Source organism: Penicillium robsamsonii (genome assembly GCF_028829455.1).
Source record: "Penicillium robsamsonii strain IBT 29466 chromosome Unknown utg000003l_segment0_segment0, whole genome shotgun sequence".
NCBI classification, from domain to species: domain Eukaryota; kingdom Fungi; phylum Ascomycota; class Eurotiomycetes; order Eurotiales; family Aspergillaceae; genus Penicillium; species Penicillium robsamsonii.
Window position 1 is genome coordinate 4,148,452 of NW_026643221.1, and position 21,357 is coordinate 4,169,808.

At 46.6% G+C, this 21,357-nt stretch overlaps 7 protein-coding genes across 7 annotated transcripts; 3 read left to right on the forward strand and 4 right to left on the reverse strand.

Moving 5' to 3' along the window:
• Positions 1 to 7,235: 7,235 nt before the first annotated feature.
• N7447_006302 (alpha/beta fold hydrolase) lies at positions 7,236 to 8,465 on the forward strand (the record flags this gene model as incomplete). Its single annotated transcript, XM_057230564.1, has 3 exons — positions 7,236 to 7,495; positions 7,550 to 7,752; positions 7,837 to 8,465. 3 exons carry the CDS (start codon positions 7,236 to 7,238, stop codon positions 8,463 to 8,465), a joined length of 1,092 nt encoding a protein of 363 aa, XP_057085654.1.
• A 209-nt stretch (positions 8,466 to 8,674) lies between these two features.
• N7447_006303 (uncharacterized protein) lies at positions 8,675 to 8,941 on the reverse strand (the record flags this gene model as incomplete). Its single annotated transcript, XM_057230565.1, has 1 exon — positions 8,675 to 8,941. The coding sequence occupies one exon, from the start codon at positions 8,939 to 8,941 to the stop codon at positions 8,675 to 8,677; it is 267 nt and encodes an 88-aa protein (XP_057085655.1).
• Positions 8,942 to 9,471: 530 nt separating this feature from the next.
• On the forward strand, positions 9,472 to 10,613 carry N7447_006304 (uncharacterized protein; the record flags this gene model as incomplete). Its single annotated transcript, XM_057230566.1, has 2 exons — positions 9,472 to 9,483; positions 10,386 to 10,613. The coding sequence occupies 2 exons, from the start codon at positions 9,472 to 9,474 to the stop codon at positions 10,611 to 10,613; spliced, it is 240 nt and encodes a 79-aa protein (XP_057085656.1).
• A 104-nt stretch (positions 10,614 to 10,717) lies between these two features.
• On the forward strand, positions 10,718 to 11,041 carry N7447_006305 (uncharacterized protein; the record flags this gene model as incomplete). Its single annotated transcript, XM_057230567.1, has 1 exon — positions 10,718 to 11,041. One exon carries the CDS (start codon positions 10,718 to 10,720, stop codon positions 11,039 to 11,041), a length of 324 nt encoding a protein of 107 aa, XP_057085657.1.
• A 401-nt stretch (positions 11,042 to 11,442) lies between these two features.
• sha1 (putative calmodulin-binding protein Sha1) lies at positions 11,443 to 12,348 on the reverse strand (the record flags this gene model as incomplete). The annotated part of the gene is made up of 1 exon (XM_057230568.1): positions 11,443 to 12,348. The coding sequence occupies one exon, from the start codon at positions 12,346 to 12,348 to the stop codon at positions 11,443 to 11,445; it is 906 nt and encodes a 301-aa protein (XP_057085658.1).
• A 1,024-nt stretch (positions 12,349 to 13,372) lies between these two features.
• On the reverse strand, positions 13,373 to 16,992 carry N7447_006307 (efflux pump antibiotic resistance protein; the record flags this gene model as incomplete). Its single annotated transcript, XM_057230569.1, has 10 exons — positions 13,373 to 14,068; positions 14,132 to 14,259; positions 15,000 to 15,591; positions 15,675 to 16,064; positions 16,111 to 16,180; positions 16,236 to 16,340; positions 16,395 to 16,523; positions 16,577 to 16,680; positions 16,736 to 16,798; positions 16,858 to 16,992. The coding sequence occupies 10 exons, from the start codon at positions 16,990 to 16,992 to the stop codon at positions 13,373 to 13,375; spliced, it is 2,412 nt and encodes an 803-aa protein (XP_057085659.1).
• A 782-nt stretch (positions 16,993 to 17,774) lies between these two features.
• On the reverse strand, positions 17,775 to 19,960 carry N7447_006308 (fungal specific transcription factor domain-containing protein; the record flags this gene model as incomplete). Its single annotated transcript, XM_057230570.1, has 5 exons — positions 17,775 to 18,164; positions 18,222 to 18,722; positions 18,789 to 19,323; positions 19,397 to 19,886; positions 19,945 to 19,960. 5 exons carry the CDS (start codon positions 19,958 to 19,960, stop codon positions 17,775 to 17,777), a joined length of 1,932 nt encoding a protein of 643 aa, XP_057085660.1.
• Positions 19,961 to 21,357: the final 1,397 nt, after the last annotated feature.

The following is a 21,357-nucleotide window of genomic DNA, read 5'->3' on the forward strand; positions in this document are numbered from 1 at the left end:
CCGTTCTTTTTTGGTAATTTAACTAATTTCCCTAACCTTTTTCGATTTCCTGTTTTTTTATTTTCCTTTTTTCTCTTCTAACCAACCCCCAATCACCCCCATCACCCCCATCACCCCCATTTTCTCAATTTTGCCTTACAATATCCGTTTTTATTACTAGGGCCGTGCTGAACAGCCCTGAGCCCTGGAGACCCGACTGTAACATATTTGACGGAGTGTCTTGCCACTTTTGCATTAAACTGTACATTGTACCATACAAAGTATATGGGTTACATTTCTATAGATGTTTCGTCTCTTTATATTGTAAATCTTTATTACTATAAATTGCTGTTCTATATTCATGATCGACATTTATATTTGATGCTTCGTTTCAGAAAAAAAGAAACTAAATGTAGCATAAAGAACAGTATCGAGGTCAATTTCAAGTGGACCTTGATGACCATTGTCTGTTGGGAGTTGGCCGCGGACTTGCTATGAGGGATTTTGTGCTGGGACTAAACCCGTTTCAGGGTTCTTTTTCTCTGTTGAAAACCCCCCGTTAAACCTAACCTCTCTTAATACTTTCCGTGATTGTGCGAATCCACTTGCCAACGCAATGAAATGGTAAAAACCTGCCATGGACCATAATATCCTCACCGTATGTTGTATATTGCAGTTCCATCCATGTACATTGTAGACCTCCATTGGAGACCATTGGAGGTAATGGAGGTAATTTTTTTCGATTGAAGATGTATTGGTATGGTAATATCCAAGTTACAGAGGCCATTCCCATAGTGCAAATGGTATGAAAAAGAAATTACCAGTCCTCGATTGGGGTACCTGAACACTGCCGAGCCCGTCAGCCTTGGCCGAACTTGCCCTAGAGCTAACAGGGTTAAAACACCTTCAATTCTCTTACTCGACCGAAACTCGTAATGACAATGATAGCTGAAATTATAAACACGCCGTACGCGCTTCGTGGTTTCTGCTTTTTATTGTCTACAACAGGGCCCTTGGCGGTTTTCGCCGAGCCCTACAGTCATACCTGAATGCTTGGTATTTGATTTCTCTTCCCTTGCTCCTAATGCGGAAGACTTTCTCTGACGTAGAGTAACATGTATATTAGTCATTTACTCGCTCTTCCATCTTGGCCTTACTTCCATGACTCAAGTCTGTCGGATCTTCTCGGATAGAGGAGTCTAAGGTAAATTAGATCGTTGCATATTGTCTAGATTATACGCCGTACAGGTTTTGTACACAAGTACACAGTTGTATCCACTGGCCTCCGAACTGCACCCCAAAACAGACTCTTGGCTCTGCTCCTTCCCGGTAGATCAGTCTTGGTATACATAAACGTAGCGCATCGAACAGGCTGTACATTCCAATTATTTGTAGATAGAACTGATTATCTCTATTGGTTCTTGCAGTGCCAAGCCAAAAAAGGCAGTCATATTCTCTATGTTGTAGGGATGCCAAGCTCCTTCGCCAGCATGGCCTTCCTCTCCAAATTTAGACATCAACTACTTCGTCATTCAGAGGCGAAGCGTTCATGATCGTCAAGTTGGGCATACAATCGATCTACACTACAGCTCATAGAGTACAATGAGTTGTTTCAACAGGCTTTGTTTCCCTCCATCTCCACACTAGTCATCAAACCCAGAAAAAGCAAAAGGCAAAAACTCTCTACCCCATGACAGATAGACAAGCACGAATCCTGCATCGAGCTTACGACTCCCACGTTGACAAAGAAAAGCGGTCAGCCCTCATCAGCCCTAGATCGGCTGACCGGCTGCGTAAACCGGACTCCAAAGTATATCGCATAACCCGGACAATAAAAAACTCCCAACCTGAAAACTCCACTAGTGACTAAAAAGCCCGAGGCTGACATTCTGGTGGGAGATATGCAGACTGCAGCCACAACCCCTCAAACATGTAGGGTCATAAACCCCCAGTTTAGATCGCAACAAGCTTCGAGAATCCGAGGCGATCCCCCCCCACAGTCTATCTGTGTAAGCAGGCATAACCCCTGTAAACACAATCCAAGCTCACTAGATTTGCATGCCCTCGAACCTGCGACAATCGGCTCAGTTTAAAATTGAATTGTGGAAGAAGCTTGTTAGCAACGCAACGGTTTTGCAACGGGCATTACCCTGGAAAGATCGAAGCCATTGAGTTCAGCTTATAATTTGTCCTCTGTCGCGGTTTGCTTTTTTTTTGGTTCCATTTCATTTTTTTAGTCTTTCTTCCTTTGTTTAGTTTATGTTTTAGGTACATAGGATAAGGATAATGGTTTACGGACGAGCGGCGATTTTGCATACAAAGCGATCCGCTGTGTATTTTTTTTCTGTTACCTCTTCAGTTTCCAAATAAGGAGAAGGCAGCCGGGGCGCAAAAAACGGGGTTGAAACTATACATCGTATCCAGAATTGTACAAGGATACGAACATACCCAGTGTCTTTACAAAGTCCGCCGTACAGAGTACATGTAGGACAAAAGTTCCCGCGCTGACAACGATATCGCAGGTTAAAATAGAACCTTTTCCTTGGCCACCCCTCCTTAGGACTTGGGATTGGGCTCTCTCTCCGCACGCGACGGGAAAGGGAAATTATGGGATCCAACCCTGGGCGGCAATGCTCGCTAGATGGTTGGGATTGAGGAATGGGCCAAGAAGACCCCTCCCGATCCCTCCGACGGAGAAGTTATCCCGGTGGAGTCGAAGAAGTTTGTGTGGGAGGACGACCTCGGGAGCATGGTTTGATGTAAAGGGCTATAACCTACTGCATTGGTAGTAGCGTTGTGTTCGTGGCATGGGATGGACATTCTCCGCTCAACCATCGTGGCACTCAATTGACGATTAGCAACCGATCTGACCCGCTCTATAACACTTACCCCAACCAAGTGTAAATAAACGAACTAAGTATGTGTGTCTAGCGCAATAAGGTGTGAACTGTGCATGGGGACACGGACTCCGGAGGATGACACGAGCGGGATCTTCGTTTCGCGATTTTACCCTTCACCCCAAATTAAAGCGCAAGTGTATTATACCACTGACCGGGAACACAACCGGGGGAAGTGGAGTCGAAAAGCAATGAATGGGATTGGACAGATGCAAGCTGCAATGCAGTATGCGCGATAGGCGGGACGGGTAAATAGTTGAAATATCCCGAGGATTTGTCCGTACAGGATATACTATGTATGAGGCATTTTCATCTTTCTCCACTTTTTGCTGCACTGTGCCAGATGCAGCTACTAAGCTAAGGCGTTTTATGTTTCTAGTTGCGAATTGACTTTGGATATTCTTGTCAATATATTGACTGCAATTGACCCTGATTCCAATAATCTCTATCCCAATTTGGAAAGAGGCTCTCTCTTTGTTCTATACGGGAATGTGACGGTGATCTTGGCAAAGGATCTTTCCCCCGACAAAAAGATACCCCTACAAGTGTCACGCAACAAAGACAATGCACAAGAACTAATAGATCAGATACCAATTGTTGGTCTGTGCAGGATCTCCAGTGTGGACCGTTACCTGGGCTCCGGATACCTCCGATACCCTCAATACCCAAGGTCTTCACCATATCAAACATTTGAAATCGACTGCCGAATCAAACTCGGATGCCAATGCCAAGTCCACACCGTGCCTCACACTGGGAATACCAATTCCATTGAGCACATCTCCAAGGAACGTGACAGCCTAAACATCAGCCTCATGACCTCCCGGCCAAGATAAACCTGGGGGGTCACAAAATCCTGTTCGACAACACAAGTAGAACGGACAGATCAATGATCTACCCGGCAGTGCAGGGTGCAAGGAGCTGGCCAGTCACTCTAGGCCTCGCCGGAGGAATGCTTGGCGGCAGCGCGTGGTGAAGTGAACTGCCAAGATCTGGGCATTGGATCTTCAGAATGCGCCCGGTACGACTCGAGGTGTCGTATGGAACCGTTCTGGAGAACAATGAGAGTTTCTGGGGTGACAATACGGGGTAGCAAGAGCAAGGGAGAAGGAAAAGAATGGGACTTAGTTCTCCACAAAGGAGCTTCGGGTTCAATGATTCTATTTACGAACACCCCCTTTCTTGCAGAGATCTTGGCACTAAACCCCTTCGATAACCATACACTCGATGATAGGATTCCCTCTCGATGCCAAGCACCGTGCTACGTATAGTGAAGTCTCAAAAACGAGCTCATCCTGGTCTCGGCACTGCGGTTATCGAGTACAATGTACGGAATATGGGGGAATGGGCTCGCCAAGGACGATCATGGCGATCATGGTGGCACCAAGAGCGTGCAGGAATACAGTCTTGGCACCGCTCCTATTTACGTGCTATTGTTTGTGCCAAGCGGTTGCACCAAGTGACTGCGTTGAGTTAGGGGTTACAGTGGCAGTGCTCTGTTATTCTGGCTCGGGATCGACGGGCGACAGGGCTTAGCATTTTGACTCGGTCCGATGTTGAGCTCTGTTGAAAGCCTGTTTATGCACTACCTGGATACTCGGGTGCCTGGTACAGAGCATGTTGGGTTGACACGAATTTTGCCTTCAGGTACAATGTACATGTACAATTCACCGTTAGGAATACGATACGATCGACACTGCAGCGTTCCTTCATTTCTTCTATTGCAGGTGTACGAAGTATCTATACAGAGACCTGCGTGAACAAATATAGCAACCTCTCATAGAGCACCGAATTACGCCTCAGCACTCGCCAGTTTATGAATAGCGCGGCTCTTGCATCGCTACAAGCGTTCATCCCTGCGAATCCACGTCAGATGCGCCCGGGCTCTTCAACCAAAGTCCGAGGCACACCGAACTATGTGCCCCGACATTTCTGAGATTTTAGTTTCGGCGTACAATGTATCGCCACCCCCTAACATAGCAGAAGTTTACAAATCTTCTGGAAGCGTTTGCTAATCCAACATCACACCCCCGGCGCCATGGACCCGCCACCCATGGACCTCTCCGCAAAATATGGTTGGTGCTCGCGTTTGATCATCGGGTGTCTGTAAATCGACATGCCAATCACCATTCAGTTCAGCGTGGGAATCCCGTGTGCGCTTCAAAGCACGGCGTCGGATGCCGTCGGATAATTAACCCTTGAATCCGCAGACCACAGAACGGATAGGGGAATCTGGAAACGGTCGCACCTGGGCGTCAGCAGCCCGGGAGAACTAGTATGACCATCTGATAGTCTCTCGCACACATTACAGGTATCATGACGGTCGCATATACGGTCCAAATGACCAGGATACAATTTGACGCACTTCGCGCATGACACGGCGATTATTGAAATTTTATATATCTCTATATATCTCTATATATAGGCGGGATGATATCATTTCAATAGGAGTTCATCGAGATGACACGGGCTGAAACACGTTTCGGGTCCGAAATAGGGTTGAATTCAGAAAATCTACAATATCCATATTGTATTCGGCTTACACAGTATCGTATAAAGGGGCAAACGAAACGCCAGTTTCAGCAGTTCCAACCGTGTCTATCGCAATAACTCCGACCACAAATCATCCAACCACGGAGATATCCATCACCGAAAACGGCAGAGTGTGGGGGTTATCAGCGGGCTCTCGAGCGACAAAACCCGACCGACGTAATCGCGCAAGAACCTACAATATTCCGCCCGGTCATTCGCTCGGTCGCCAGCCAATCCATGTACAACATGACGCCCGTGTTAAGCTGGGGCCCTTTGAAGGCGATTCCAGCGGTTGCAACAATAGGTCTGTCTGAAGTTAATGTCATATCAGCGATGCGCTCTATGGGTTCCAGAAATGGGGCTTGAGCTTCTAACTTACTTCCAACGTACAAACGTTTCAGATGCTCATTTGACACTCCGCACTGGTGACATCACGGAGATAGGCATCGCACGGTGATCAAACGCATGACTGGTTGCTATGGTAAGTTGTGCTTGGATCATGACCCTGCACTCCCGGTGCGGTTGCGTCCGAGATATTCTACGTTGATCTATACTATACGTCAGTGATTGCCCCATACGATGCACCACGTAGAGCTTTGGTATATAACGTATTAATAGATGGCCGTGCGATGAAGACTGCATATGTTTATTGGTAAGATAATATCGGGTCTTATTTGTTCTTGTAGATCTGTGGGAGATCTATGCTGGGGCTGCAGCCGTACGATGCAATATATGCGTTAGCAGGGATTTATATCAGATATCTCGTTAATGGAGTCATAGGGCATAATGGTGACGCTTGTGGTCTCTAATATTGGATTAAGATATTCAGACTGTTGTCTTCTGATTCGATATTTCACAATGTAGGAAAACACATCTATAGTGATATCTCACTTCCTAAACTGGCAATCAGAATTACGGTCGAAATACAATGTATTCGCGTTGGTATGAATTATTAAACCGTTCCATGTATTTCTATTTCATGTGATTGCACGTAAAATGACTTTATGCCATAGAACAAATTCCTTTAGCGCCATTCTGATGGCTATTCATGAGTCACCAACCTGCCCTGTGCCTGGATTTGATACTGTAGAACGTGAGTCATGCACCTCTCTCTCGACATCGGGATAATTAGATTCCGTGTTTGAGTGGAATGACTGTTTGAAATATCATTTTGCATCATAGTATCAGCAATATTCAATACTTTACCCTACCGAACTCACTAACGAATTCTCTCCACAATTAGAGGACCGCATTGATCTGACTCACAAATTGCACTAAGTAGACAACCTATTTATCTAGCAGCACTATTTCTGGGTAGTACTATTCATTATTACCCCCATATTGTCCCTAGGGACGACTATATGTGCATCCCGGTCAGTAGTACGCCTCGCCTTTCGTCTACCAGTATACAACAGTGCTCATATTAGCACACTCTCAAGGCATTTAGGGCAGAGTCAAAAGAGATGAGTCAGATAGAATGAAGCGAACCTTGGAAGCCTAGAAGGTTTTTGATGCTTCGTGCACGTGGATTCCATGAGGCTGAGGGGGAAACTTCCACTTCCGTCATTGCCGGCCAGTCCTCTTTAGATATTCTATCGCAAGATGTAAATATATTCAAACTAAGTTTATACTAACATGAAGGGCCAGTAGATATCCATCGGGTAATTTGGACAAATTAAACAGAGAAAATGGTTGAAACACAATTATCAGCCTTAGGCCGCCACATCCACATCTACGCTTTGAGAGATGCTTATTCTCTCCCTCGATACGAGCTGAAAAGTCTTCACTTTTTCTACCTCTAATCGCCTTTCCATTTCGGCAGTCTAAGCGATGGAATATGACCCAAATTCCCCCCGCTCGTTCGCCGCTTCTTTCGTCTCTAACTCCCGCTTCCACCGCTCTTTGACCATCGAGTCAACTACCTATGGCCCCCTCAATGTGACTTACGGCGAGTACGGCCGCGAGCCTAATGAGAGTGGAACTACCCCAACACTTCTGTTTATGCCGGGCATGTTTTCATCCCGGTACATCGGAATCTGTCTACACGCGATTGCCGAGAAATGCGGCGTACGCGTTTTGGTTGTTGATCGGTAGGTGCTCCCCAGCCCTCTTATATATATGAACTAATGTTATATTGCCTGTAGTTCCGGAATGGGGAATTTCACCGAAGTGCCACTGGTGCAGCGAGTGTCTGCCTGGATTGAGACCGTCCCACGGCTTTTGGCCCATCTAGGCATCCAGCATGTTTCGTTGGCGTCGCATAGTGCTGGTACCATCTATCTGCTTAATACCCTGTATTATTGTCGGGATATTCTGTATCCCGAGAAACCAGCAATCTCCTTTCTAGGTATGTTGCAGTCCTTATACGCATTTTTTTTATGCTGGATGGGTTCTTTCCAACATGAAAGTGTGTGATCTAACCAATAAACAGCGCCATGGGTTGACCCCGCCAAATCAGGCAGTACATCCATGAAAATGGCTCAATACATCCCTACCCCAGCCTTCAAGCTCTGGCATCATATCCCACGCCTCTTTCTCGTCAAGGATGGATCTGCAACAGCGACGAGTGGAACTATTATTGCCAATCTGACTGCCTCTTTCCCCTCGAGCAGCGACTATGAACAGGCAAAGAATCGTCTCTATATATCGAAGAACTACGGGGTAGACATAGACCAGCAGAAGGAGATAGACTCTTCGATGATGCAGTGTATGTTCGCCGAGAACACGGTTGGCTCTAATAGCGAGGCACTGCAGTGTCTACGAAAGGAGCCTAACACGTGGGGCAAATGTGAAGACTACGAGGTCTTTGTGCGTGAGTTGGTAGAGCGCGAAAGAGGACGAGATGGAGCGCCGTTGAAAGTTCACGCATTCTTTGGTGAGACTGATAGCATGATCGGCAAGAAGGGCCAGGCTTATGTTGAGAGGTGCTGGCAGATGGGCGCTGAGGACTCGAGGGGCGCAGTTGAATTTGATTCGAAGGTAGTGTCTGGCACTGACCATGATAGCTTGGTACCGTCCGCGGAAGTGTGGGAGAGCATTTTCAAGAAAATGGTAGCTTAATATAGTTCTTGAAATAGCGTAGCTTAGCTTTACCCAAGAGCTTCCACATGTTCAAGCATGTATATGTACATTGTATATTAGTCTACGGTCAGAATTCGGGGTGAAGACGAGGTGCAAAGCCATGGTATATTGGGCTATTGATGACGGTGCTCAGAAGCGAACTAGATACATATACACCAAATAAAACTCAGAAAATCATAGCCAACACCTCATTTCCATTTCCCAGCATCTTCCGTTCCCTCGGCCACCCGTTTCGCCCCGTTCTCAAGACCTGAGCTTGCACTACCGAGCGCATTTCCAACTGGCTCGCCAGCACTCCCTGTCACGCTTGTGATGGTATCGCCAATGCCTCGCCCGGCAGTTCCTGCCACTCCACCCACTGTGCGGGTGACACCGCCGACTGTGTTTCCAAGTGTGGATGTGACGAATTTGGCAGCCCCGGTGACGCCTTTGTCTTGATTGCTTTCGAACGGCATGATGGTTTGATTGAGTTTTGTGGTAGGTTTGAGTGGTTTTGAAGAGATTTTTTTTTCTCGAGGTTCGAATTGAACGTAAAAGGATGCGATATAGAGGAGTATAGATTGTGGTAAATATTCAAAAAGTAACAGGTGGCAGAAGGGCATTGTTATATTTAGGCGTCCGCCCTATGACATCATGGGTGGCTCGGGTGGCTGTATACCTACACCTGGGCAATATATATTGGATTCTAATATATTCTAAAATATAATTATCCAATGACGGAGGCAAATAGGTTAAATCTAGAGTTAAGGCAAATGACGAACCATTTTCGACTTGGGTGGTTTAGAACCATGTGAACTTGCTCAACAGACTATTCGACATGAAATTGTGGAGAACACTGCTCAATTGAGCCTGACTATGGATAACCGAGATAGTGTCATACACTATAGTGGTAGAACAAGGCTTTGTAAACAGTGGAAGAGATTGCGATAGTCCGAATAAGAAGTATGTATACATAAGGGGCGGGGATGTTGCCATTGGGAACATGATGTCAAGTATGGTAAGCAGCTCTAACATTGGGCAAGGTGCAGCTGGATAATTCTACAGCCTAGAATCGATAGCCATCGAATACAACATTGGAAGAGTAAGAGACTAAAACAAATTGGTTCCTATTTACTGTGTACATATGTACCTGTATGTACTAGATTTTAGGCCGCGGATGAGAATTTCCCGATCGGGGTGCCGCCGCTTTATGAGGGCGCTCAGGGTCCTACTCACTGTGTATCTCACAGTATAGGGTGATTACATTACCTAGTGATCACTTGATTGTACTTAATAGGTAGTTAGATGATAGTTAACTAGCTGGATAAACCCTATAACTAGGTAGACACGCAAAACACCATAGTAAATACGATATATTATAATATGATATCTCAACAACCCTGGTCTATAGGGACTTCTCCTTATAGCATAGTGCTTTGTGGGTGATATCTAGTATACCTAGGGAGTTTGGGGGAAGTTCATATCTTTAAGACTGCGATATATATATTTCTAGATTTAGGAACATAATTTCTAGGTAATTTTTGAAATAACTGTAAGATAGTATTCTACTCTCTTTGAAATTGATATATGAAATTGATATATAGTGCTAATAAGTCTTATCAATAACTATCGACAAACGGGGAGATCGAATAAACATATGGTTGTTGAGCTATAAATGTGGAATATATTGCATTTACTATGGTGTTTTAGGGTGTCTAGTTATGGGGTTTGTCCAGCTATAGGGTGAAATAATCCGTCAACTTCTTAGTATTTCTTCGTCTCCTCTGGAGACTCGAATGGACCTAGAGATCTATAGGGCCATTAGCCGGTAATTATTGTATAGTAAGTATATGGAGCCTATGCTGAAAATATTCGTGTTTTTTGTCGACTCCAGATAGCAAGGACTAAAAAATCCTCCAGGTTATCGTCCGGATCCACAGCATCGAGCTAGACCCTGAGACGCCATCCTTCCCCGGCGAGGACTGGCACACCGAAGGAAATGCAAACGAACGTATAGTCGCTAACGCCATCTACGCGCTTGTCTACGAGTCTACGACCGAATCGGCGCCGGGGATTCAGACGACGACGAAAGTGATGTCGCCCCCGATCATAGTGATGGGTCTTCAGATGGGGGATATCAAGATCTAATCCTGAAGAATGCCTTATGGGACGTCAAGTATATAGGAAGGCTTTTCGGATTCGAGGACTCCTTTCACTATGCTCCAGCCTGGCAACAGCTCGGGGAGGTGAAGATGCCTCCGGGCCGCCTGATCTCCTTCCCGAACGCCTTCCAGCCCCAAATGGGCCCATTACAGCTTCGGGACAAGACCAAGCCCGGCCACTGTCGCTTCCTCACTTTGTCTCTCGTCGATCCGACCTACCGGTTTTGCTCTACGCGGAACGTTCCACCCCAGCAAACTGATTGGATCAAAGGCAATGGCGCTGGTGCTGAGTCTGCGACGCAAATGGATATAGGGGAGGCCCTCGAGCTAAGAAAGGAATTGGTCAAGGAACACGTTAAGGATGAGGCTATCTTTCTGCTTAGTTCAACTATCTCGTTTTCTGGGTTTTCGTGAGCGTATGCACACTTTCTATGTTCTGGTATGACATCGTATGCCTGCTCTCGCTACCCAGAATTCAACGATATAGATCTGGATATCTTTACACCGATATATGCATTAAATTTACACAAATGCTATCTATGGATGTTATGTCATCGAAAACATAGTTTGCTTAGTTATAACTTTAATCCCTACAAGTTACTCGGTTACTCGCTATATTAACATAGAACAACTTATATCAAAGCTCGCATATGTTCATTTCATCATACTAGGCAGCTCAAGTGTTAAAGTAATTCGCTGACCAAAAAGGAAACACTTTGGGGAGGAACTCCCTGCCTGTCATAACGCGGTAGGGGTATCATTCAAAGAAAATAAGAAAACAAAAACAGAAAAGTGAGAAAGAAAAGAAAAGCCACTTAGAGGCGCCGAATGCCCCGCCGGCCAGAATTTTGGTGGCTCTGGCGAACAGACGATCTCTGACCGGCAGATTTGCGTCGCGGAGTTTGTTCAGTGCGCTCCTTTAGCTTCACCTGCTCTGTCTGCTCTCGCAGCTTGCAGGCTTTGACACCACGCCACCATCGAGTAATCACCTCGTATGCCAACTCCACCCTGATCGTGGCGATATCATACACGTGCTTATTTCGTCTTTCTTTAAATGAACGCCATGCCCGTTGAATAACGATGGCGGAGAAGGCACGTTTCAAGGCAGAGGCCCAAGCATTATCGGCCGGTGGTGAATGTTCTATCTTTTGGGGGACTTTGGCGGCATTCGCTTGAGTTTCACCGAGAGCCGCTCGTGTCAGTGGCCATTTTCGCACTTCTTTGGGCTTGGTTGTTATGCGTGCTCTGGGGGCAGTGTTTTGCACGGCTGGACGGGCTATTTTGGATATCGGCGCATGTCTTTCCAATTTGCTTTTGTTGTTGGCATTGATGGAAATCCCAGGTGGGATGTTTTCTTTGCCGCCACCTGCTCCAGGGACATCAACTGTTGTTGCCCCTGCCTGGAGAACTTTCAAGCTTTGTTGGAGCGGAGCTCTCCATGTAGATCTTGCCAACGGCTTTTGTGGCTGGGGTCTAGCAAGCTGTGACTTGAAGTCGTTGATCTCAGTATTGCCTGAGGTACGTGGGATGACGTCTTTGGTCTGCCGCCTAGGTGAATCGTAAAGTCCCATGAAGATGGTGGGAGTGAGAGAGTCATCGGATGGAATGTATATTGTATTGCATCGTCTTGAAGACTCGCGCCTCGGCGAGCATGGAGTTGGACCTTCGTCGAGAAGATCCGTTTTGATGTCGAGGCTTCCTAACAAAAAGTGCGGTTTCATATTGAAACGAGAGTTTGGTCAACTATTTTGAAAGTGAGGGATTGTCCAGGGTGTTGTGCAGAGAAGCGGTGAAGTCAATCAAGGGATGGACTCAAACGCGGGGAAGACGCGGGGTGAGAATTGATGCTATCAACAACCCGGACACCTGGGCAACTGTATAGTGGCGCATCAGATCAATAGAGATCGAGGATCGCGTGTCTGGAACAGTCGATTGCTACAAGACCCGTGTTGACCTGTGGACGGGTTGACCTGTGGACCCGTTGTCCAGGGCAACACGTGGGGGTAAACACGTGACAGTATCAAAGTATCCGATGAAATAGGGAGAGGGAAGAGATCGGATCTAGATAGAATGCTCTCTCCAGTGCAAGCCAGTAATCTCACCAAGTCCCTCTAGGCTTTACAAAATGCCTATCTCCTTCGTGCGAGAGTACACTCTCAAGTCTTCTTCTGTACATTGTTACGAATGCAGATCCTTCAAGTCGGATATGACTATAGTTCAATATATGGACTTCATTAATCGTTTCGGGGGATGATGATGGGGAGTGGGGGCCTAAATAGGGAGACTCTAGGAAACGGATCCCAGCTGCCAGCGAGCCTTCTCCCAGGAATGGCTACTTTCTTGCGGGAGAGATTGCAGCAAATTACAAGTGATGCTACTCATTGGCTTGGATAGATCTAGATGTCGTTCTTCAATGTGGGGTCTTTTGCACTCACTTTGGAGCATTGCGACTAAGAATAATGGGTTACAAGAACAGTCGGCCGCTTATCCGACCTCTATACTTGACGATGTAAGACTTGAATAATTTGAACATCCAGTTGATCCAAGGTGATATTACAGAGTCGCCACCCAGCTCGGCACTGGTTGGATGCGGGTTGACTCGAGAACTTTAGGCCTTAGCCCCATCGATATTTTGGATAAAATCAGAGCCTACGGCTCAGCACAGCCATTGAAGAGTTGAACATGTTTGTGATCCTGGTATGTATTGGTCTCGTCTACTCTAACTAGGCGATGAACAAAGTTATTTTACAACATAAACCACTTCTGCTCTTGCCCTGCGATAGCAAGTCCAACCTTCCCCTCGTCGTTTAGTTTCGATAGAACCTGAGCTATGAATGGTCCTGCCATTGTCTCCATCTCGGGCCCGTAGATACATGCAATGATCTCCCGTGTCGCCAAGGATGCCTTTGTCTTTGCGTTGCCCTTCATAAACGCCGACAAAACTTTCTTTTCTCGCAATTCCCAGTGTCTGCTCCAGACTCTGAGTTTGGCTGGCAAGTCTTCAATCACGGCACCGTGTCCGGGGTATCCAACTGTTATATCTTCATTGCGCACACTTCGGGTCATAGCTTGCAAGCTCTCCATGTATCGGCCAAGTTCTTCCACAACAACGCTGCTTCCATGTCCAAGCACATTATCACCTGTGAACATCGCGCCACTTTCCTCCAAGACAAAGCACATGTGATCTTGACTATGTCCGGGCGTGAACAAGGCTCGCAGCGTGGTTCCTTGAGCAGTGAAAGTCTGTCCATCGCGAATTGAATGTTGGCCCCGGTCCGGGTCAGCCTTGTGGACCGCCGCGGCCAGATGTGGATACTGAGCCAATAGCGCCGGGAGACCACCGGTATGATCGGGATGCCAGTGGGTCAGCAGTACCTGGGAGATGCTCAATTGGTGTTGGTCAAGATATTTGACCAGAGTTGTGAGCCAGATTGAACACCCCTGTCGATATGATTCCCTTGTTTAGTCTCCAAATGTTGAACTGGGATGGTCAATGTCACTCACCTGTCCTGTGTCTATCAAAATCCGTGTCTGACCGCTTCCGACTAGATACGTATTGGTTCCTTGTAGTTGCATATCACCTGGATTTCCGCCAAGTATTCGCACCACCTCGCTGCTGACTTCCGTGATAGCTGGGAGATATGGCAGTCCAGAGTTTCGAGCCGACAGATATTCCTGCCATCCTGACTGCTCCCACACTTTAGCAGGGGACATGTTTCTTGCTAGTCAACACTGGATGCCTAGGGAGACTTTGCGACGGGAGTAAGCAGAGTTGCAATTGAAGGTGGGGGCTGCTGCATTTTGTCGAGCATATGCAGGCAGATAGGGCATGCATTGCTGCCTGATATACCAGGTGTTTATCTTCAGGGACAATAACTAGCTACAGGGGAAAATCCCCGAGTCCTATTTTTGGCTTTTATCGGCGCTTATTTTGTTTGTCCCTGTGACTTAGAAAATATAAATATTCAATATTCCCAGATAATAGAATGTAGAGAGGAGATAGAGGTAGCGGGAAAAAACATGTAGAAAAAATAATACCGCGACTGAGAACGACCGACAGACCACGCATACGTCAGAGCAAAAACGAGAGAATGCCCTCGGGCGTTAGCTAATTCCAGGTAGCTAACGCCGAAGGGCATGCAAGATAGAGACTTGGTATCAACTTTAAGGGAATAAGGCATTCAGAAAAGCGTACTAACAGGTTACACACACCTAGGCTGGACGAGCAACGATGCTAGAAGTCCAAGCCACATTGATTAAGACTATAGAATACCCTAAAGACTCACTCCATCTTTTGAGCGTCTCACAATCTATCTCTTACCAAACAGTCTATCTCTACTCAAAAAGAAACTCAGCACAAAACTCAACGCACCAGCCACCGTCAAAATCAACCAAACCTGCTTCATGGCCTGAATAATGGCCCCAATAACATCACTCCTAACAGCCTCATCCAAGCTATCAAAAATAGCACTAGTCGTCCCCGTCAAAGTCTCCAAAACATCCGCTTTGGTCGCATCGGGCAAGACAGCCTGCACCTTCAAAATCGCCATATTGTTATACACCGTCCCCATCATAGCCAAGAAAACAGTAATACCCGTCGACTGAGCTACGCTCATAAACGAAATCACGTCGGGGATTTCCGCGGGACTGACGAGGTTCTGGGCAACAGGATAAGTGGCGTGGACGTAGGATCCAACACCAATACCCATGAGGACGGTATAGCCGTAAACATTCCCAATCTTAGTCGATAGATCAACAGTGTACATGAGTGCAGAACCGATGGGTATCAAAGCTGCACCAAATGTGTACCAGGGCATGTAGTAACCGAGTTTTGTCATTAGGGCGCCGTTGATGAGGGCGAAAACAGCGACCATCATGATGTAGGGGAGGAGACGGACGGCGGCTTGGAGAGCACTGTCACCTTGGGCAAATTGGAAATAGAGGGGGATGTAGTAGGCGGCTCCCTAGATCTCTTTGTTAGTTTGGAGAATTGCAAGATAAGGCGAGGGAAGGAGGAGAATGGGTCAAGTAGGGTAGGGGTCATTACCAGCAGTACACCAGAAGAAAGGGAGAGCTGAAATTGTAAGTTGAGGAGGAGCGGTCGACGCATCAATTGCGTGGGATATAGTCGATGGGCCGTCTGAACGAAGGGAGTGAAGTGCTGGGTTAGACCGAAGATGATCCAGGAGACACCTCCGACGACCCAAAAGGCAACCTCTGCGCCCGAGCTCCAGGAGTAGACGCTGCCACCGAAGTTGATTGCAACAATCAAGCAGACCATTCCTGCGTAGAAGAAGAAGAGGCCAAGCCAATCTATTTGTTTGAGCTTCTGCGCGAGCAGAGTATTGCGTTGCATGTCGATGTTAGGGAGGAAGAATAGGTAGGCTGGGGCAAATATGGCGCCAATAACCAGGTTGATGTAGAATGCCTTGTTATTCTGTTAGACGGTGGTCTTCATTATCGGGGGGTTGAATAGTACTCACCCATCGCCAGGTGGCAGAGCTATCAGCAAAGGCACCTCCCACTACGGGACCAAGGACGGTTCCCACTGCCCTGGAGAGAGGTTAGTGAGTTGAAATGATATGAGAGAGAAGAATGGTGCACATACCAAACCATCCCAACCAGACTCATGAGCATTGGCTGCTCATTTGGGGTGGTTGTGATGGCGAGATATGTGAGACAGCCACTATACATGCCCGACCCACCGACACCACTGTAACTTATTAGCCAAGCATTAAAGGTAAAAGAAGACAAGCTGAGACCATACGCAATGACACGACCCAAGATCAATGCAGTCATATTATTCGCAGCACCGCAGATGGCACTACCAATCTCGAAGATGATGACGGTTCCCAAATAGAGCCATTTGATGTTGAAGACACCATATGCCTTCCCCCTACACACAATGTTCAGCTCTCGTGTTCTTGACAAACAGTACGGAATAATCACCAAGGAAGAATAGATGTGGCGCCGAGCCCAAACGCGGCGCCGACCCAGGGCAATTTTTCGGCACTGCCAAAGTCATTGACAATATTGGGTTGAACGTCGGCGACCTAGTAGATGATCTTAGTACAAGATTTGGGTCTTATGCTTTAGGACAATACATACCACAGTGTTATCCAAACTGAACAAAAAGGTCGATGACAAAATAGCACAAACTGCAATAAACCACTATGATAACAGGTCAGCCAGACCTACCTTTGTCATCTATCAGTAGAATAATGACCTACCTTTACACCATGAATATCGCGAGGCGATGATGGCTCCTCCTTAGGAGTCACCGAGCCCCCAGACCCATTCTCAACGTCTTGAGCTGCAACGTCATTGACAGAAGCCTTCTCCACTGAAGCTTCAACATCCGCCATTGTTAGCTTGTGGTTGTTTCACTAACCAAAGAGATATAAAAATACTGTTAAGAAAATGATGAGAAGGAGAATGGAAAGCAGGAAAAAAAAAAAGCAATGCAGCTCAATATAAAGCAACTCGCGCCGCCCACGCCGAGCACCATCTCCAACAATCTACGCGATAATTATTCAGCATAGTCATATATCCTGGTAAAATTATTCAGCCCGGGTAGGAGTTGATAATCCAGGCACTGTGAGCTACATATTTGTTTCCATTTACGAGAGATCGTCCTAATGAGTTTCTCTTTACTAGTCTGTTCGCGGGGCCGGCCCGAACAAAGCTCGGGCCGCTCTCGCCGAGTCTAAACTTATTTAGGGTTAAGGTCCCCGGAGCGAGGCTGGTCCCCTTTACTGAAGCTGAGAGAGCATCCGGCGAACAGTTCATTTTCTGAATTACAGTAATTCCTCTATTTGTAATCATAGGCCTTTTGTGCCGTCTTTCTGATTAATCTAAAATATAGCAACGAAAAGAAGGCATTCCACCCTAAAGACATGTAAGATGGATATATTATGCTATCAAGAACATAGAGTAATTGAGGCTCTAAATTATTGGAGTAAAATATGAAGTTTCTTGAGGTCCCCCAATAAGGACCCTAATACAATGACCACAGCGGTATTTCCGAATATATTTTGAGTAAATCCGAAGCCAATTCGCATCAACATCTGGGGATAGATTCATACAGGAGCTTAGGTGATGTTTAGAGCTCCAGCAACCTGCTTTTAAAGTCCCCTTAACTATGATTTCATGACCGTGGACTCCTCATTACTTCCGGAAGTGCAGACTCGAAATCTATATTCCCGACAGGACTCTCGTTCGTGACATCTTCACCACCATTTATCTCATGATTGAGGTGCGCCAGGCATGTCGCTGCCAAGCCCCCGTGGAGCTTCATACTGGAAAGCGAAACCATAAGGACTTGTAGCGAGTCCATCAAGGCGCCAATGTTTCTTGGTGAAGTGTTATTCCCACTAGACGAAGAAGATGGGGCGGCTACTGGAGGGGTAGAAGAGCCTCCCGAGGACGGAGCTTGCGGTCCGAAGCTGCCTACATTGGAGAGTGGATTTGATGGTTGAAGAGCGCGAACAAAAATCTGGGCTGCAGTGAAGATGGGCCAAGCGATGAATGGGTTCATCTTCGTTTGAGTTAGATTTTATGACAATTATTCGAAAGAGTAAGGGGAAGGTCTTACCTTGGCTGGGTTAAAGTTGTGTGCTTGTCGTACAGCATCGGCGATCTCGAAAGCGGCCTTCAAGCATTTTCTGGGACTTTCCAATACGCACTTCTCCATGAGTCTACTCTTTTGGGAATATTGTAGGGCACTCTGGTGCAGGAGAATGGTGGTTGTTTTGAGGGTGATAAGGGCAAAGAATGCATTGGCATCGACTGCATATCGAGGCTCGTTTAGCTGGCTGAGTGTATGATCTGAGATATTCCTGATTATCTCGTCAATGCGGAAGTGCTCAGACCAGAAGGTGTAGCCGAACGAGGCGTCAGAAGAGTCTTGTCGCTGTGATTTGCCATCATGTCGCAGGCAAAGTGCGGCGAGGGTGGTAGAAAGGATGAGTGCATTGAAGGAAGAAGTCGATACATCCTCGACAAGCTTGGGGGGATCCATTAGGCTCAAAGGCTGGCCAGAGAGTAGTATTGTCGCATCGCTGAGGGGGTTTAAGTACGGTAGATGGGTTTGGATCTGAAGGTGAATTGATCATCAGCACAAACCCGTAAGATGGCCCTCATATTGATTGTGCTCACTAACCTCTGAATGGTCTGAAGAGACACACAAGGTATATATTACACTTGCAAAAGCCTCGACATTGTACGCGACCCAGAACGTTCGCCTTCTCTCTTCCAGCTCAACGTTGTCGCTAGTGGGACTGAGACGACTGCGACACCGCAAGGGCGGACGGCTATTTGGGTTACGATCAATGACATGCAGCCATAACTGCCTCACAAGCCAAGTGACGAGTCCGATGCTGGAAACTGCACGGTGGCAATTTAATTGCTTGACCTCATAAAGAGCTACAAGAATACAGGCCTGCAAGACGGGAAGTCCGTGCAAAGTACTTTTTAGCCCATCCTCTTGGATCTGGTGCAAACACTTGCGTGCGTGTTGGTAGCATGTATTTGCGACCTGGCCGTGATCTCGAGTAAGGTCTGCCGCATGGGCACACATAGCATATTGTAGAAAGGTCAGCTCGGGGCTAATTTGGTTCATACTGATTTTCTCTAAGAAGCGCCACTTGTCCATCATCGGGTATGCGATATGCACAGTATCAAAGTAGCGGTATTGTCTGGTTTACAACGGTCAACCATACAATGCTTTTTGAAGGGGGTTAGTGAAGAATCCGAGTTTGGACAACTCACAAACTCGAGATGACCTCTGCTGATATATCTGAGGTGCTATTCGGACTACCTTGACCCAAATCACGAGCGATAGTAAATTGATCGGGATCGGCTCGTGGGTCACTAGAGGTGGCTGCCGGCTGGCCAAAGCCCGCAAAAGTATCAGGTACATTAAAGGTGTGTACGGAAATAGCGCTCTCAAAATGATTATTAGACGAAAGATGTTCCCAGTCTTTCGCTCCCATAGAAGGGAGGAGCGTGCCGGTAATAGTTGAGAAGGAAGGATGTATCGGTGATCCAAACAACCGGGCAGATTCAGACTGGTCAACACAAAAGTTGTTACTCAACGAGGGCGAGTTGAGGGAATCGAGACTTTGGGGAGGAGCAATCGGAGAGAGTGATATGGGTAGTAGTCGTTCGTCAACCAGCGAAGTCATCGGATTTGAAGGGAATGGCACTTCGTTTCTTGTGTCTTTGTTGGACTGGGCAGTTAAAGCAACCTCTGCTTGAACTGATCGGGGGGATCAGTTAGCTCCGATACCTCGCGGGTTTGATGTTATCCCACTTACGAAGTCTACCATTCATTTGTTTCAGAGCATCTGCAAGGTTCACACGTTCTCTTTCGGTTTGATATACACACGTTTGACCCTTTCGTATACATCTCTGGCAGCTGGGCAGGCCACCATCACATCGGATTTTGCGCTCCCGGCAAACCAGGCAGGCCACATGTCTGCTCCCCATCGCGGGAAAATACCATTCATCAGTGGTCCCTATTGGATTAGCCGTGCGAGGGCTAGTCTAGGAGAGAAATGGGAATAAGAAATGATGAAAGAGGGCTATTGACACTAGAAACCCGCTATATTTGAGCTGAGCTCAGGATTATTAATTAGGGGGCCATTCGGGTGATAGAGACTTGAGCTAGTCTCAAAATGAAATCGCGGGGAGGCACAAGTATCTGCTACTCGGTACGCTCAGTATTATTATTTCACGGATATAACTTCAAACATCTACTTTTATAAACTGACAAGACTTTTTAGCCGATCACAGTAGCCCTCCATGGCCTTTGTTTTCCATGCCTCCCACCTAGTATATATGCCGCTGCATCGAAGATCGGATGCTCCGTTTGTGTGATCTTTGGCTTACATACTAGGTATCTACATGTAACTAACTAGATAGCAGTTAAATGCTCTTATAATAGCGAATAAACCATCACGTGATGATATGCAAGTCATCTGTTTCCTTTGTGCTATGTACCCCTTGATTTTCCACACGATCATTCCAACGGGAAGGCTCAAAATGGAGTATGAAAAACATTTCATTCCTCTGGAATCCGATCCTCAGGTCTTCACAAGCCTGATGCATAATATGGGCGTTCCTAAGTCTTTCAAATTTATTGATATTTGGTCCCTAGAAGCCGATCAATTGGACAACATTCGTTTCGATATCCAGAGTCCTATCGAAGCATTGATCCTTATTCTACCTGACTGTCCTATATATGCCGAGCAGAGAATCGAACACGTCGTTTCTAATGGAGGCATTTTCTGGTTCAAACAGACTATAAACAACGCTTGCGGTCTTTACGCAATATTACATTGCGTTTGTAACACTTTGGACACCAAAAAAATTGGTAGGTAATATACTTTACCCCGTGTGGTATATATTAACTAAAATAAGTAGACTCGGGCTCCTTTATTGATGGTTTTATGATGGCAGCCGACCGCACACAATACCTACACAATTCACCAGAGCTAGATTCATTATATCGCAAAGCCGCGTTGAGTGGCTCTTCTGAGCCACCTGATGCCGAGACTGAAGTTGACCATCACTATATATGCCTGGCTAGGCGTTCGGGTCATCTCTATGAGTTAGATGGAGATAGAACGGGGCCAATGTACCGATGCAATTTGGAAGATGATGAAGATGCTTTGTCAGAAAAAGGTTGTAATATCCTCAAAATGTATATGAACAATTGTCCCGAGGGA